This window comes from Haliotis cracherodii, unplaced genomic scaffold (genome assembly GCF_022045235.1).
Source record: "Haliotis cracherodii isolate W230 unplaced genomic scaffold, xgHalCrac1.p SCAF_14, whole genome shotgun sequence".
NCBI lineage: Eukaryota > Metazoa > Mollusca > Gastropoda > Lepetellida > Haliotidae > Haliotis > Haliotis cracherodii.
The window spans coordinates 23,143,866-23,162,537 of record NW_027266269.1 but is presented as its reverse complement, the minus strand read 5'-3'; the positions used below and the strand labels follow the sequence as shown (position 1 = coordinate 23,162,537).

At 40.7% G+C, this 18,672-nt stretch overlaps 1 protein-coding gene across 1 annotated transcript; it reads right to left on the bottom strand.

Annotated features, from left to right (window-relative positions):
• Positions 1 to 9,777: 9,777 nt before the first annotated feature.
• Positions 9,778 to 17,781, bottom strand: LOC139460873 (uncharacterized). Its single transcript, XM_071242349.1, has 5 exons — positions 17,532 to 17,781; positions 15,213 to 15,575; positions 14,032 to 14,207; positions 10,704 to 10,793; positions 9,778 to 9,948 (listed from the first exon to the last, which is right to left on the bottom strand). The coding sequence occupies exons 1-5, from the start codon at positions 17,779 to 17,781 to the stop codon at positions 9,778 to 9,780; spliced, it is 1,050 nt and encodes a 349-aa protein (XP_071098450.1).
• Positions 17,782 to 18,672: the final 891 nt, after the last annotated feature.

Sequence of the window (18,672 nt, the reverse complement as noted above, 5' to 3'; positions counted from 1 at the left end):
GAACTCTGTTTCATTTTATCTTTTCAAATATGAACTCAGACGTCAGCGTCCTCAATACACATTGATATTTATCTTCCACAAATATTTTAATCATATAGAAACGGTAACAAATTCAATAATGTCACAAACAAAATACCCAGTGTGGATATTTTAATGGGAACAAAATTGTAATCATGGTAATGAAAATTTATTTATGAAACACTCACCCACACGTCATTTCTATCACGGTTAGTTTCACCAGAACTATTGAAACAGGAACTATCTGACATATTATCAGCTACAATCTGTGCAACACCAGCATATAACGTGCCAATCTCGGGAATGTTTAAGAATAACAGTTTAAAAACAAAACAACGAACAATAATTCTCCACTCTGTCATGATTATCACAATGATTGAGTTTGATATTGATGCAAACAATATCATATTTCACACTGAATACTGGAAACACAATTTAGGCAACTTGAATCAAAGGTAACAGTGTCACAATAACTGATGCTATGTTCATATGAATTTGATGGAAACATTTCTATATTTCAAAACAAATGTGCGAATTGGGCAATGAGATAATCAATAGATTACATTCTCATCAAGAGATCAGAATTTATCAAATTGGTTTGATTCATTCAAATATTCATACAAATGTGTAGTATAAGTTCATAGGGTCAAGTATGAGGGTTAACATACATTCATTCTTGTTGTTCCATCGGAACATAATCTCATCAAGATGAGCAGCTAACTGTTCTCTTGGGACACCATGCATTGACTTAAACTTTGCCTTTGCATTGCCCCCAAATCCTTCAATGGAGTTAGTATGGGCCCCAGTTTTGGGGATCACATACCCATCCTTGTGTTTTACAGTGTCATGTTCATACCCTGCCTTTTGTAGACAAATAAAGGATTTGAATTCATAAGTAATTATTTGTGTACCAACTTCAACATGGGCAATGATTATTGGCAATAGGGTGTCTGTTGTTCTGTCATGAACATTAAAAAGCAGAACCTTCTTACTTTGCCTATCTGTAAGGCCAAAGATCCAAATGTTTCTAATGCCCTGACTGGAACCCATGTTGTACTTTCTCTTCCTCTCCCATTTACTCTCATCCATTTCCCCCACCTGACCAATTCCCCCAAGGACAACAGGATCGTCCAGAAGAGAACGGACATTAAATCACGGTGTTCTCACACACACTCAACATTTTTACAGTGATGTGACCTGGAACGTCATGGCAAAAAAGGTACGAAATCATTAACAGTGTGCCAAGTGAAGCTTTCTGGCCTTACCAGAAACTTCCAAATCTAACAGATTTACATTCTCTACATTTAGTACAACGCTACACATGGACATCTGATTTGTTCTTTTTATCTTTCTGCCATGACATAGACATATTACATGTATCACAGTTCATTGTTGAAGCTATCAGATTGTTTTCTTTCATAAAATCACAGGTCTTTTCAAAGTCATTACATATCGCACCAATCTAAATTAAATCACATTCCATGATGTTTCAATAAATAGAATGTCCAGTGAAATGCTTGAATGCTTCCATGGCTATCCAACAACTGTATGGCTTGGAGTAAATGCCAGTACACAAAAGTGATTCTACCCACCAGAACAATCTTCCAACAAAGGTTAGTCCATCCAATCTTCTGACAAGTAGAATCTTGAATCCTTCATGGGAAATAATTGCAAATTGGTACATCATGTAGCTGTTCCCAAAGATACGTTCAACTGAGTCATCTTGAAAAGTTACATGTTGTAAAGACTGTTGTGTCGATATATAAACTAGTGTCCAAAAGAAACGATACCACCTGTTTGCAACGACATAAAAGAAAAACTAAACAATGCAGAAGTTTAGGATTGGTGTTATGCTTTTGAGAAATCCTTTCACAACATCTGTACAAAAATTTCATTTCAATAAAATCTGTACAACCAATATGACAAGCCTTTAAAGATGGGTGGGGTCGAAAAATGAACATTTCGTTAGAGCATTGATCACAGAAACAACGGGAAATGTCACACCACACGTCTCAAAGTCAAGTCAGTAGCGGGTATGTCCACCGTGAGCATCAATACATGCCAGAACACGCCTACGGACTGATGACGTCAAACGTCTGATGACGTTGGGAGTGATGCGTTGCCATTCCTCGAGGAGACATCGTTCCAAGTCCTGGACGTTGACTGCAGGCACACGGCGACGTCGGATTTGCCGATCGAGGTGGTCCCATAAGTGCTCGATGGGATTCATGTCCGGTGAACATGCGGGCCATGGCAAAACCTGTACGTTCGCGTTGGCAAGGAAGTTCTGTGTCAATCTTGCTGTGTGTGGCCTTGCATTGTCATGTTGGAAAAGGAGTCCACGAGGCTGTTGCTGAATAAAGGGCACCACAACAGGCCGTAGGATGTCATCAAGATAACGCTGTGCAGTCAGGTTTCCACGAATTACGACAAGCATCGTTTTGACGTCACCACATGTGCCACCCCAAACCATTAACCCTCCACCTCCAAACGGCCGGACCTGTTGGATACAGTTAGGCGCCAAACGTTCACCAAATCGTCGGTATACAAGCTGCCGTCCATCGTTTCTGAAGATGAGGAATCTACTCTCATTAGAGAACATAACACGTGCCCAGTCCCGCCGTTGCCAACGTCGAACTCGCCTTGCCCAGATCAGTGTGTTGTTCTGGTGTCGAGGCGTCAGGAGCGGTCCGCGGTAGGGATGACGTGGCCGGATACCATACTGCCGTAGTCTCCTGTAGACGGTCTGTCGACTGATCCTGTGTCCCAGTGCTGTAGCCGCCGTGGACGTCGCTGTTACGGTGCGGTTCCTCAGGTGTAATACCCGGATGTAACGATCTTCACGGGGCGTGGTTACTCGTGGTCTTCCACTCCTGGGCCTGTCTGACGTCTGACCTGTCTGACGTAACCGCTGCATCAACCTGGTGATAGTAATGCGTGCGCAGCCCAACCTTCTGGCGACGTCGACGTGTGACGCTCTCTCTCTCTCGATGGCTGTCAAACGTGGCATATCTTGTGTTCTTTTTGTTGCTGTGATGTCAACGTGTCTGATCAGCCGTTTTATACAGTTTTTATGCACTAGCAGAACATGCTAGAGAGGGAAATGTAACGAAATTTACGTTTTTTCCCGGAAGTGTTCCCGGTATTTTTTTTCCACTATGCTGTGTTTGGGATGTGCAATACGAATTGGCATGTTTTCATACTAGACAATTCACTTAGTAAAAAACAATTTTGAAAATAAGTTGGTATCGTTTCTTTTGGACACTAGTTTAGTTCCAATTTGAAACAAGATTTTCCACAATATTGGTGGGGGTAAATATGGCAATATGAGTACTGTAAGATTGCTTTTTTTTGGACCACCAAAACAAGAACTGTTTTATTCTTCCTTCCTTGTCAGGCAAACCCTTAGCAACGCGACTATGTTCATTCAAATGACCTGACAAAAACATTATTATGAATAACACACACAAAAACAAGCACCAAGTTCATTATACTTTTCCCGAAGTCCACTCAGATATTTGGTTAAAAGTGTCCGGATGGTAAATTCAATTGTGTTCTTAGGTGGATATCTAAATGTCTGATGGATGTAGAAATTCAAATTCAGTCTGTTCATATAAAAAACAGCATTCAAAGTATTTCTTTTATATCTCCTTTTGTTGAAGGTTTTCTTTTGCCTTAGTTGGTATCTTCAATAGGGGCACAGTTTTCTTGAGATGTAAATCCACAAAAATTACAGAATCTGTCCTTGCTCTTGAAGATAGGGTAATTCCTCTTTAGCCAGAACTCGGAATTACAAACATGAAGACTCTTGACACACGATAAATTAACGCAACATTCTCGAATTTCTTCCATGTCCCATAATTAGGGGGTGATGATATTGCCATAGAACTCTCCGTAGTAAAAAATTGGCAGACGTAGTAAAGCGATTAGCAAATGACCCCTATCTATGACGTCAAAGGTCAAAATCTCAACCAATGACGTGGGAACTGTTCCACAAAAGGAATACCCTCATGAATATTGATGAGCCCACGGCCTAGTTTCGCGGGGCAAGTGTTCGTGTCGTTTGGTATTGTTTTACTTTATTGATACTATTTCATGCATTTTGAACGAATAAGTGACTCTTTGATTGAGTTTTTAAGTAATCAATTTGGTAGATATATTTGATTTAAAGTCTACTGAGTTCCTTAGTTTCGAATGTGGGCCCACTTTGCCCGTCCGATGGAGTGAGATAAAGTGACCTCCCTTGAACAACTGATAATGCGGTTTGCCAAGGTAGGCTAAGTAGGGTTTGTGCTCACAATGTCTGACAACGTGACCGTGTTGTTTCTCCAGGATCTGTCTTGTATTTTACTAGTCTCTTATTCAGGCGATTTTTGTTTAATTATTATTATTATTATTTAGAGATTAAAAATGCAGCAAAGAGGATTTGGGTGATCCTGGAACAGACAGGCTGGTTAGGCTCATTATCAGCTCAGGGCCCTTGCCCCCTCTACACGCAGCCCAGATAGCGGGTGGGACTTCTCCCAGGAAGCGCTGCCTAGTCAAACCCACCCAGAACTTTTCAGAGATTGTGAAGACTCCCCGACACTGCAGCCTTCTGCATTAGCCAAATTGTCAGAATGGCTGTATTCCTGAGTGCAAACACGGGTACTCTCCCAATGCTAGTCAACAGATTGGGTGGTACCAAACCTAAGCCAACGACAACAATGGGGAGTCGGACATTTGGTACTTCGGATGCAAGCGTGACATTTCGAAAACGAGGTCTGCATATTTGCCATGTTTTTCATGAATCTTGTCAATCACATCAGTGTCAAAAGGGACCGTAAATTCAGTGATATAAATGATTTCATTGCATTTATCAAAAAGGACAAGATCAGGTTTGTTTGCCTGAATACGTCTGAGGCCTATTCCAAAGAATTTTGTATCTATCATTTTCCATGACGTCTTCTACATATTCTGGGTCGTACCATGGATGGTCCCCTGAGTCAAAACCACAAGCATGGGAAAGACGGTGCTAAACTGATCGAGCTACACCATCATGTCGCTTAGGATACAGTGTGTTTGCCAAAGCTGGGCATCCACTTACAATGCGTTGGGCAGTCTCATTGAATTCATTACCTAAGGTCCTGAGCAGCAAACAGAAAACCTTCTGTTTCACTTGTCAGGCCAGCCGCGTTATCCAAGCGAAGGACTCTGCAGGGTTGCTGATCTTATCAACACACTGAATAAAACTCGATGCAGAAAGCCTCTCCTTGAAAAAGTAAGTCTGGGCCGACTTGATATGGCTCATCGCTTGGTTGAGCAGTACAGAACCATCAATATAATTAACACTGACATTGAGATTATGTCCCACATACTTGGCCCGTTTTAGACTTTGGAATGCCTTGTTTTCATCATGAGTCTTCATGAGAAATGCTTCACAAGAGGATCATCAAACAAATAAAAATGTGCAAACGTGCACAAAACAATTCCGTCATGAAAAGCCTCCACGTTATTCAAACCATGCCCTCCCATTATGGCTGGTGATTATAAGCGATTGAGGGAACAGCGAGGGTGGTTGGATCTATTGCCTGACATAATTCTTCGTGTGAGGGTGATAATACCCTGACTTTCTTGTTTCCTCCAATCAACAACATCAAACGAGTATAATAGGACAGGTATAAGTATTTTCAGCTTTAACATTTTTTGCCACTCTTCAGCTTTGAAGATTTTCTTAAGTCAACATTTGTACTCCGCTCAAAGTTTGTATTTGATGTGGGCATTCTGGAGTTTGTCCCTAATCTGCATCATTACGAACGTATTTGACTGACCTTCCACAAGAGGGTCAATAACTCCTCCCCCAAGTAAACTAACTGATCCTCCCTTTTCGACCTTGCCACGTTTCAAATGGAGAACGTTGCATTTGTCGAGTCCAAAGGACATGCCGATATCATTGTAAAAAGAATCAACAAACAGATTATATTTTCTGAGTGTAGATCCTCCATTGACAACAAGTTCAAGATCATCCATGAAAAGGAGATGAGTAAGTGGTTTTGGGGATCTGTGCTGAGGACGTCCCGGGGGATAACCTTCATCTTTGCTGAGCAAATGCTTAAAGGATTTAGTGACAAACAGAAAAGCAATGGGATAAATGAATCGCCCTGAAATATTCCTCTTTTAAAAGAAATGGGTCGAAAGTCACCACCTGCCCCTGCGAATACATCTCAAGTTAAGTTCACCAGCAAATCATTTAAGACTTGAGTAAATCCAGTAGTCGTTCGGGGAGGTCAATACATTCAAGTGACCTTATTATTATTATTATTACAAAGTCACATACGTAAATGTCTACAGACCGTGTCCGAATTCTCTCAATGGACTTCATAAAATCTCACCTTTCTGCGTTTGGGCGAATTTTTCTCCTGTAAAACTGTCGATTGGACTGCTTTTGAAACACAGGGAGGTAGATCGGTAGTTAATCGATTTTTCAGTAGTAACAGTCTGTGAAAAAATGTCTCGCATTCACGACAGTACTTTGTTTAAATTAGATCTTCTTTTGGAGAGACCGGTGTAGTACATTTGATCTCGGTTGATAAAAGATAAATACCATTGCTGTGATGGAGTTGTCCATTTTTTTGTTTTGGAAACAAACTACGTGAACATACCCGTGATCATTATTTATTCTTCCACACGAAGATGGTTATGATCGGGTTTCAGGCGATACATTCTCCTGAGTGTGTGAGTGAGTGAGTGAGTGATTGAGTGAGTGAGAGAGTGTCTGGGAGCAGGGGGGGGGGGGGGTGGGGTGGGGGTGGGGGGGGTGGGCTGAGTGAATGAGTGAGTGAGTCCTTCATGGGTGGGGGCTGTGACGTGAGTGAGTGGGCGGGGCTGGTTACTGAGCTAGTGAATGGGATTCTATTCCTAAAATATCACGATGGGGGACACCAGAGATGGGCTTCACACAGCATAACTACGGGAATCAAACCTCCGCTGTGACGGGCGCACGCTTTAACCACCAGGCATCATTTTGCGACTGTATAAAACGTGGATAAAAATGGAATTACAATTAATATGTATAATATCCTATTTGAATATTTGAGAGAATAGAATGGTATCCCATATACAGAAAGTGGTTATAACTTCCTATGTCATCTTTACCTTAATGCGATTTCAATTAACACTGTGTACTGTCTGATGTCAGCCAATTGGAGATCGACTATACTCCGTGGCTTTGCCACACATGCGTAACACGGTACGAGCATGAAAGTGACAATATATGAGGTAATATATTCGACTGCCTAAAGTCAATATTAATGTTAACATATCATCTACGCCAAACGTAGCTTTCAAGCCAATGTTAAGTGTACTTGTATGATCAGAGCATTTCATCGACGACGCTTTTTAACTAGAGGGGTTAGCTGTATAACATCTTAAGAAATTTACGTTAACACGAAGATAATATTTAATTTGTTTGTTTTATTGCCGATTAAGATTTCATTGTTGTGTTGTGTTTAAAATGGCAAGGAAAGGACAATTAATTCTCAATTGAAAGTCACGTATCAAAATATATTCATTAGCTGAGTCAAAATGGACTCGTCTGTACTGATCTTGTCACGACTGAATTGACAATCAGTGCGGCCAGACTTGTTTATCCTAATTATTTTAACCAAAGACGTTGTTGACCCAACCAGAATTGACCCGGCAGAATTGACCATTTTAAATATCCCCATGAGAAGTTTCCGATTGTCTGACAAGAGAGTTATCGAGAGCATCGCAACTGTGTGAGTTGTCACCCTGCAGTATGACCAAGTTTCTGTCTTGTGCTGGATTGCTGATTACTATATACTCCGTATTACATACCAGGGGGTTAAAAATGTAATAATATTTTGTTATGTTTGCAGAAATATTTATTTATGACACAATGTTTACAGGGTAACGGATCATCAAGATAATATTCATGAATCCAGCGTTTATTCTCATGAACTTGATAGAGGCGTCAGTCCTTAAATACTTGCCATCATTCTTTGCCATCAGGACTTTTTCAGCATGGCATCATCCATGTCCAAGGCGAAAACGCTCTCATATTTTCCCAAATTCAAACTGAACTGGGAAAACATATCTTCAGACATTTTGGCTTGTCTTGAAAACAATTACTTTGTATTTATTCATGCGCAGTTGAGAGACTTATGTTGATTTGTAGGATTCGAGTGATCATCGTCGAGGTAGGCAAACCAATCAGATTGAGATGCACACAAGCTACTTGCCTGAAGTGAGTGAATGTTTGCCGCATGTTATAATCAGCCACGTTAGTATCAGGGAACCTTTAATTGTGTACCGAGGTATTTCTTTTAAACTATGAGCTTTTTTTTAAATGAAGATTACACAGATTGCATAAATACCTATCAGTATTCTGTGGTGAACGTGCACACCAGGGTGTAAGGCATTACAAATTTAGTTTCTTCATTATTGAAGAAATGCCACCTATCCATTCTTTGGAAACACTTGTTGATATAAGTGTAATATATGTCAGTAGTTTCGTGTCGCTCGTAGGTACGGGCGCCAACGTATCTACCGGCGTTTGGGAGACCGTTATGCATGCAACTGTATTGTGGAGAGGAATCGTTTTGGGTTGGCTCTGTGATGATTTGGGGTGGGATAACAGCACGGCACCGAACCCCTTTGGTGGTTGTTCAGGGCAATCTCACCGGTGTTGGCTACAGAGATCAGATTCTGAGGCCTGTGGTCATTCCTTTCCTGCAACGTCATGGCCCGGGATTGACATTTCAACAGGACAACGCTCGTCCTCACACGGCTAGGGTCGCAATGGATTTCCTTCACCATAACAATGTCATGTTACTGCCATGGCCTGCAATTTCTCCAGATCTCTCCCCAATAGAGCATGTGTGGGATGAAATGGAGCGCCGTCTGCGTCGTCTTCCACATCCTCCAGATAACGTCCGTGACTTGGCACAGGATTTGAGGAGGATATGGCAGGCCATTCCCCAGGCCTTCCATGCCCATTTGGTGGACTCCATGCGTCGCCGATGCACTGCTGTGATTCACGCACAGGGTGGTCATACCCGTTATTAACTTTGTGACTTTGTCGTTTGACCCCCTACTCCATTTTGATCTTCTGACGTCATCGTAACAGATGTTGTTCAGGTCCCGTTGACATTTTCTTATGGTCCGATCATTCAGCTGCTACAGCGTCTGCATCATTTTGTTCTTGCTGTGTTGTATTTCAATCCAGAATATATTTTCTCCGTGCACAGTTTCTTTATGTGGCTGGTATGTATCCGCACGAAGACGTTTATGGAAAACTATGAAAAAATACCTTATTGTAATCTTTATTGTTCACAAGCAGTACATCTTAAAGGTCAATGTTACGTTGCAGATATGTTCTCTACTATTGTAGGGGGGTCACAGATGGCCTAGACGTCAAAGGCGCAGCGTTTCGCTGTGCCGAGTTGCGTCCCTTGGGCACGCCAGAAACCTATGGTTTTGGGTTCGAATCCCGATTCGCCTCGATTATGTATCTAGGTTTGTCAGCACAATACCCGTTATCGTAGGTTAAACGTCTGACACCTGCATCACTTTGGGCTTTCCTCCCACATTAAGCTGACACGCCGTGATATAACTGGAATACTGTTAAAAGCAGTGTTAAACCCAACTCATTCACACACTACTATTGTAAATTATTGGACTTAAGGCCACTTACACTATTACACTGTCCATCTAATCGTTTTCCTTTTTCCGAGATTACACAGATTGCATATATACCTATCAGTATTCTGTGGTGAACGTGGACACCATGGTGTAATTCATTACAAATTTAGTTTCTATAAAATGAAAGAAATGCCACCCATCCATTCTCTGGAACCACTGGTTGATATAAGTGTAATATATGTCAGTGGTTTCGTGTCGCTTGTAGGTACGCTTACGCCCTACCTCGACCTGTAAAGAAATACAGAACGTCAACGCCCGAGAACAACAAGGCAAAACATTGATGAAAACCAGATGAATGGACCACTGAAAATACATGACGACACCAGGTGTTCGCAAAAAGGGTACAGTTCAAGACCCCGGGGTGATTTTGTTCTGAGAGGAGCTGAAAGCTTTGAACATTTATTCTGATGGGGAGTAGGCTCCCAAACTTAAAAATATTGGCGTTACAAATCAAAGTGTGTTTTTCTCATCCGGCAGTACCCGTCATTCACATAATATGAAAACAAAGCCAGAAACCAACCCGTCTCGATAATGTGCCGAGAAAGATTCTCCCGGTCGCAAAAGGTAAAACTGTGATGAAAACCATATAAATAGACCACTGAAAATCAGTTTGTTTGTTTTGTTTGTTGTTTAACGCCGCACTCAGCAGTATTCCAGCTATATGACGGCGGTCTGTAAATAATCGAGTCTGGACCAGACAATCCAGTGATTGACGTCATGAGCATCGATCCACGCAATTGGAATCGATGTCATGTATCAACCAAGTTAGCGGAAGTTCGGTGTTCGATACCCGGCCGCGTCATACCCAAAGACGTTAAAAGATTATACTTATTGTTTCCCTTCCTCCGCTCCTAATTAAGGGGCTAAAAAAGGACTGGTAGCCCACGAAGTGGCTTTTGAAACGGGTCCCAGAATGGTTATACTCGTCTCGTGTGAATTGTTTCATCCACGGAAAGTTGTAAATAATTAACGTGGACACTCACCCCAACAACTAACCATCCAGGCGTAAAACCAAATTTGAGAACTCTCAGCACCATCTTTGTGAAGTTTCCAACATCGCTTGACCTGGTAAACTGAAGACAAATGGACATTAATCAATCAAATTGAGGAAAAGGGTCATTCCTTTCAACCGCAGGGTTTTAATATTTAGCACCATTGGCCACACTAGACGTACGCAAAACATATAGCTCTTTCCAGACTCTTGTCCCGCTATTTTGGGACAAAAACCACAATATGTCAAGTACAAGAACACGGCGATTCACCTCCATATGTTTTGCCTCAGAAATGCATAATCATGATGTTATTTAGGTGTATTTATGCATGTGAAAGTAAACAGGTGGACTTGTATCGAAAGGCATAAAGTTGCATAATTCTATTAACTACAAATGAGACAAGGCTGGTATGCAGAAAATGACATGCATATATTTCGAATCTTTCTCAATACAGTTGCTCCATGTGCATGGGTAGCTGTATTTTGAAAAAAGAAGTCGTATGTCGGCAATTTCTCCCACAAAAATCTTTGTTGAGTTTCCAAGATCACTTGACCTGGTAAACTGAAGAAAGATGGATATTAATCAATTTGGCCGTTTTCGTATCGAATCTGTCACGTTATACATAACCATATGATTATAATATATATGCCATTATGTCGTTCAGATATAAGGCAGTATTTTGTTTGCTAATAGTTTATATAATGGTGTCAAACAAATTTTAAACAAATTCGGCTCACAAGACTTTATCGATGTACGATAAGAAGTGACTACATGTTAAAGGTATTTTCCTTAAGCGATACAGAAACTTGGACAACATAACTCATTTTTTTATTTACAAGCAATCTTTATTTTTTCCTCATGGGGTAGAAAATTCAATAATGTACAACTCCTCTAACTTGTAAAAGTCAGAGATTCGCCCAGTGCCCCGCGACCGCACAGCGATCATTTTTCAAAACTGTGCGTCTGAAAAATAACTCGGTAATCAGGATTCCAGCAGCAATGTATATCATGCTGGTTGCCAGGTTACCATTTTTATTGACTATAATGATGGTCGCATGGTATATTCCCCTTGTTGAGATAATCGTTCATACACACCTGACGGATCCAGTAAGCCAAGTAGGTTTCTTCTCTGGATTTGATTATGATGTAAATAACAGCAACAAAAATATTTTTCATATTCACAAAAAGTATCTGCTGAAAACAGAGTCGATTGAACGATTCCTACTTTATCATGAACTTGTATTTAGGAATCACTATCAAACAGTGATGATGTCCTCCACATGTCTAATATAAAACTTTGCTTTGCTTATGTCTTGCTTTGCCTTGAATATTGTAACCCTGATCAAACACCAAACATGACGAAGTCTTTGAAATCTTTGCAGAAAGACCATGCTCGATTGTGTCTCAAGCGATGTGAAATGACGGAATATTGCACTTCGTATTGGAAACTTGACGTCATCCCTTAATTTTTTAGCAAAAGTCCTATGGCACTCTTCGTTGAAAGATGGTACCTGGGCCTTCACTTCTATAGATTGAGCAGAAATTATTCAGAATTATTCATACTATTGTAGCCACCAATAGTTATCAAAGGTGTATGTAGAACTTATTCTTTTATAAATAATTGGAAAGTAGGACAAGTGTTGTCTCCCTTGGTGAACAAGCTGGCATACAGCAAACCAGACCATGGCAGCTTTGGAAAACTGAAAGAATATTTCTGAATTATACAATCAAGGAATCAGATGAGCACAGGCCATTACAGAGAGAACAGACATTCCACTATCAACTGTGTGCCATGCTTTGAAAACTATTGACAGTGTAGATGGAACAGAGAGGGAGCAGGTAGGCCCAGTAACTTGATTGTTGGTGACAGAAGGCGACTTGGTATATTAGATAAAGGAATAGAAATTAAGAACGCATTTGGATGCAATGGATTGGCAGAAATCACGAGGAATACCATGACTATCACCTCACCAGGAAGAAATTACATTCTCATATTTACTCATATGAAAGTTCAGTGTAGCTAGGGGGCACGGATGGCCCAGTCGTTTAAGGCGCCGCGATTCGCTGTGCACAGTTGCGTCCCCTGGGCGCGCCAGAAACCTTTGATTGTGGGTTCGAATCCCGGTTCACCCCGATTATGTTTCTAGGTTTGTCAGCACCATACCCGTGCTCGTGGGTTTCATCGAAGTGGTAAACGTCTGAGACCTGCATTACTTCGGGCTTTCCTCCCACATTAAGCTGACACGCCGTGATATAACTGGAATAATGTGAAAAGCGGCGTTAAACCCAACTCACTCACTCACTCAGTGTAGCTATATCAAAACCTCGTGCAACATGTACAAAAGGTACCGTAAAACAAATGTTCAAAGTACAGTCCTTAATTTCACGTGTGTGTGTGTGTAGGGGCAGGGTGGCTTTGTGTGTGTGTGTGTGTGTGTGTGTGTGTGTGTGTGTGTGTGTGTGTGGTTTTTTTGGTGCCACACCATTGTGTATATTTTAAGGTAACATGACAAGTGCAGTAAACACTGATATTTTACAGGAACATCTCTTTCCAAAATCACAAGTTTTGTATGGTGATGGGTGGGTATTTCCGAAAGACAATGATCCAAAACATAGAGCGAGTCATTCTCCGGAATGGCTTAACGATCAAAATGTTACACTACTGGAATGGCCAAGTTACAGTACGGACCTTAACCTAAATTAAAATTATTTAGGGAGTCACGAATGACAATATCCATTAAAAAAACATTACAAAATATATGTGATATGAATGCAGGGTAGTGTGCCTCGTCGCATTGAACCATTACATTTACAAAAATATATACAAAATATGTTGCTGTTTTGGAGCTTCAGGAAAGCATTGTTTGTTGGACAAACTTATATCTTGGTTTCTAACGTAGTAAATGTATAAGTTACACTGTTCTCCTTCTCAATAGGACCAGTGGTGATCCGTTGTAGAATTAGTCTTCAGCAACCCAGGCTTGCCGTAAAAGGTGACTATGCTTGTCGTAGGAGTTGACTAACGGAATTGGGTGGTCAGGATCCCTGACTTGGTTGATGCATTTCATCGATCCCAATTGCGTAGATCGATGCTCGTGATATTAATCACTGGATTGTTCCCATCCAGACTCGATTATTTACAGTCTGCCGTAATATAGCTGGAATATTGCTGAGTGCGGCGTAAAACAACAAACCAACAAAACAACCCTTCTCAGTAGGTTTTGGTCAAACTATATATTCATAGACAATGACAAGACAGATATGCTACCCCCTCCTAAAGCAGGCTCTCTGTAGTGTCCGTGTGTGTTTAAATACTTACTGTAAAAGTATCATTAGACCCGTCGGCCATTTCATTCCCGGAGTTATTGAGATACAACGTTTCTTTACCACCTGTCTCGCCATAAAGGTCCACGTTCACATAGCAGTCCGTGCTACTATCTTTCTCGGTACCGGTTTGGGTCACGATGGTATAGACACTCTTGATAAACGCGTCACCTGAAAGGCAAAAAAAGGTGTTTAGTTTTGTTTGTTTGTTGTTTAACGCCGTTCTTTGCCGTCATACAGCTGGATAATTGCCACCTGTAAATGGTCGAATCTGGACCTGACAATCCTATGATTGATGTCATGAGCATCTATCTACACAATTGAGATACGATGACACGCATCAACCAAGTAAGAGAACCTGACCACCCGATCCCGTTAGTCGCCTCTTACGACTTGCATAGACGCCTTTAAGAGCAAGCATGAGTTGTTGAAGACCTATTCTACCCTGGATCTTCACGTGTCTAAAAAAGGGTGCCGTAGTTGATCGATAGATGGTTGGTTGCGTGCCATCATATCCCGAAGTCTGGGGTCGTTGCTCAGAATATCGATCACTGGTGTATCAGGTTCTCTTTGGTTTGGTGACAGGGATGTTGCTGAGCTCTGAGATGAAGGACGCACAAAGAACAACCACGGCATTTTTCAGGTTGCCTGACGGCGGCATTTAACGACAAGCTTGCGGGTAAGATCCTTTTTCATATTAAACCTGAGCAGAATACAGAATTTTACTAAGTTTATTTTTATGTCTCAGCGACTAACATGTTTGTGAGGTCAGGTTCTATGACTTGGTTGTTACATGTCATCGGATCCCAAATGCGTGGATAGATGTTCATGATGTCAATCATTGGATTGTCTGTTCCAGATTTTATTTGGTACAGACAGCCGTACGATAGTTGACAAACAATGTCCCATATTCGTTTCTTTTCGTTATCATTCTACTCTAATGATGTTGCAGTATGACGTCGCGAATGACTTCTTTTCAAGTATTTTGCTCAAATATACATAGAAAGTTATATTTACAATATCGATACATATGCTGTGCTCTTAAAGACACTTAAAATGCAAATCTGAAAACACGTTATCTTGAATACATCAGACCAACTCAGTGAGCACAATCGAAGGATTCTGCGGCACTCATATCTTACATAACATTACACTTTAATCTGTCGTATAAACTACCTGGTGATGGTCTGGGGGGCGTGGTACCCTGGCTCCCACTGAGGTCTGGTCCAGTGCTTGTAATGCTGGCGTGAGTGGTTGCCTTACTCTGTCTGATGTCTGATTTTCTATCCTCTGTGCTCGTGTTGGAATTGCTGGAGGGCGTGGTGGCCTTGCTGTGTGTGATATCTGGGGTTCTATCCTTTGTGCCATTGCTCGTATTGCTGGAGTTCGAGGTCGTCCTGGTCTCAATGTTAGTAGTCGCAGGACTCACAAGGCTGCTGCTGCTGTGGGTCTCTGTGACTCTCATCGTCTGTTGTCTTGTGTTTATTGATGACGTGTACATCTGTCTAGCATCACTGTTCTGTTCTTGTGTCGTCAAACCTGCAATATACGATGTCTCTATATCACCAGCAGGACAGGTAAGATACTCTTTCGTACTTCAGTGCAATAAATTTGTGAACAGGAATGTCCTCCTTTTATTTCAGATAAACATTTGTCTAAAATAAATCAAAGCCTTCCATATATTCATGAGAAATGTGACCCAAAAGTAGTGTCAATTGTAGGATTCCGAGTATATCACGTGCATGTGTTTATAAATTAACACCAAACAGTGATGATACCATGTGTTCGCGCAATGCTTTAACTGATTTCATTCAATTGTGACATGAACAATATAATGACAATACTTATATATCCTGTGTTATCACTCGTTCAGTACTGACATGCACAGTTATCACTTGTTATCACTTGTTTTTTTACGTTTCCATGGCAACAAGTTGGACTTAGGCTCTATAAGGGTGGTGTTCGTTTACGGAGCGTAACTCAAAAACCGTTAAATACTTTATTACAAAACTTTGCATGTCTACCAGGCACATACTGAACTGGTGCATTTTGGTTATTTAGGTAGGAATTGAATAAAAAAAAATATTTTCTACGTTTCCATGGCAAAAAGTTGGATTTAAGTTTTAATATAGGGAGGGTTCACTTAAGGAGTATAACAAATAAACTGTTAAATATTTCCTTGCCAAACATTGCATGTCTATATATAAAGCACATACTGAACTGGTGCCATTTGAGATAAAGGAGTTTTAGAAATGTTTATTTTAGAATTCCCATTGCAGCTATTTTGACATGGGCTAAGAGAAAGGGGGGCGGTGGGGGGGGTGGGGGGGTGGGGGGGTTATATGTCATCTTTCTGATGACGCTTGTTCAGTACTGACATGCTCTGTTATCACTTGTTCAGTACTGACATGCGCTGTAATTATTCGTTCAGTACTGATATGCGCTGTTATCACTCGTGCAGAACTGACATACACTGTTATCACTCGTCCAGTACTGACGTACACTGTTATCACTCGTTCAGTACTGACATACGCTGTTATCTCTCGTTCAGTACTGACATACGCTTTTATCACGCGTCAAGTACTGACATGCACTGTTATCGCAGCTTCGGTACTGACATACACTGTTATCGCAGATTCAGTACTGACATACGCTGTTATCACTCGTTCAGTACTGACATGCACTGTTATCACTCGTCCAGTACTGACATGCACTATTATCACTTGTTCAGTACTCACACGCGCTGTAATTACTCATTCAGTACTTATATGCTCTGTTATCACTCGTGCAGTACTGACATACACTGTTATCACTCGTTCAGTACTGACATGCACTGTTATCACAGATTCAGTACTGATATATATTTGTTATCACATAATGAGTATGGAACTTCCGGTTTATGCAGTAATATGTACATATTTACTTACATATATTTATATATCAAAGATTCAGAACTGACATCCGCCGTTTCCATGGTAGGGGCAATGTTATATCACAGAATGTACCACCCCCCAGGCATTGTCAACTCATTGCAGATTCATACAGCACTCTGCAAGTTCATACTGAATACTTATTGAACTTTAAACCCTGACAAACTGTGTTGAATACATACATCCGCCTACATGTTCATTACCATCTCCCTACATGGGTACAATATGTGAAGCGCATTTCTGGTGTCCTTTATCGTGATATCGCACGAATATACTCACTCTCATATTATCACCTTCGACTGTGTTAACTGTACGAGTTGTAGCGATACAATTCCCTAGTTTGACTTACGTCTCCGTGCCTTTTTTAAACGAACCATTGACTTGACTTTGCATGTGTTTGTGACGGCCGACCCCGATGGAGCAGGATACACGTTCCCTTTTTAGCAATATACCTGGTACCATCCTTGTTTATAATTAATGATGATTCAGAAACACATTCGTATGCTATATTAGGAATCGTACAATTGACTCTTTAACAGGATATTTTTAGCTTTTAGTTACGTACCTGCCACGAGTGAACTGTAGAGGTAGCCTGTATTCACTGATTTATCAGGAAGTGTTCTGATGGAATCAGCGAATAAAAAACATTCCCCGACTGTAGAGACTCCAACGCGGAGACAGCCCGTGTATTGGGAGCAGTGTAGGAAACAATGTAGTTTATCCACAACACCAAGTCTTTTCAAATAAACCTTTGGAAATGTGGCATTCCTGTCGGCTATTAAAAAGTGATGAGTGATGACACCGTCACATTGCATGTCACAGCAAAACAGCAGTAGAAAGATCGTTTGAAAGAGTGCACCTGCACTTGCAAACATCCTGATTCTGAAATATATTATGAAAACATACAACTTCCTTGATAATAAGTTCTGTTTTTTGGTTTATTGCAACGTTTCCATGTAGAATCGTATGTCCTTAGTGACTACAACCAAGTGAATGTATTTATACATGATATGTTGTGATAGGCATCAGATTAACGCTAACAACAACAGTTAATGGATAACAAGGAGGACACACATAAAGAAGTCAGATCCACAGTAAGGATTACAACGTTGAACTGACTGGATGCTAATTAAAAAGAGTATATTGTGAAAGTAATGTCCAAAATGCCAGGAAAAATGTTTTTCCAGCTTCATTTAAATCAATAAGAATAGGGCTATGAAAATATAACATAATGTACTAGATATACTTAATCTAGCCTATCCTAACGGACACGGTGATAAGCCTTAAAATGTACTTTTACAGGTTAAATGATCATAAACTCTTATTCGTGTGTTGTCAAGCACTTAATTATTATAAACATTTATTCGTGTGTTGTCATGCACTAAAAGGGCCTATAGACGTTTGAGGTGGTCTAAAATATTGTTGTTATTGTACTTTATTGAGATATGAGTTGACGGGGTAGCAATTAAATATGTACTGCATTAAATTTGCTTGGAAAAAATATGGAATATTTAAAAGCTATGAAACGGGAAAAGTCTCGGAAGTTGTTTTTTTTTAACGAAGAAGTATGTCTTGTTCTTCGGATGATGTCTTTAGCCGGCATCTAACTCAGCTGATGAAGTATCTGAATTTGTTCTATCACCCTATGGTATGATTACCAGTGCGACAAGGTTGATACATACATTGTCACTTTGGTGGAACTGAGG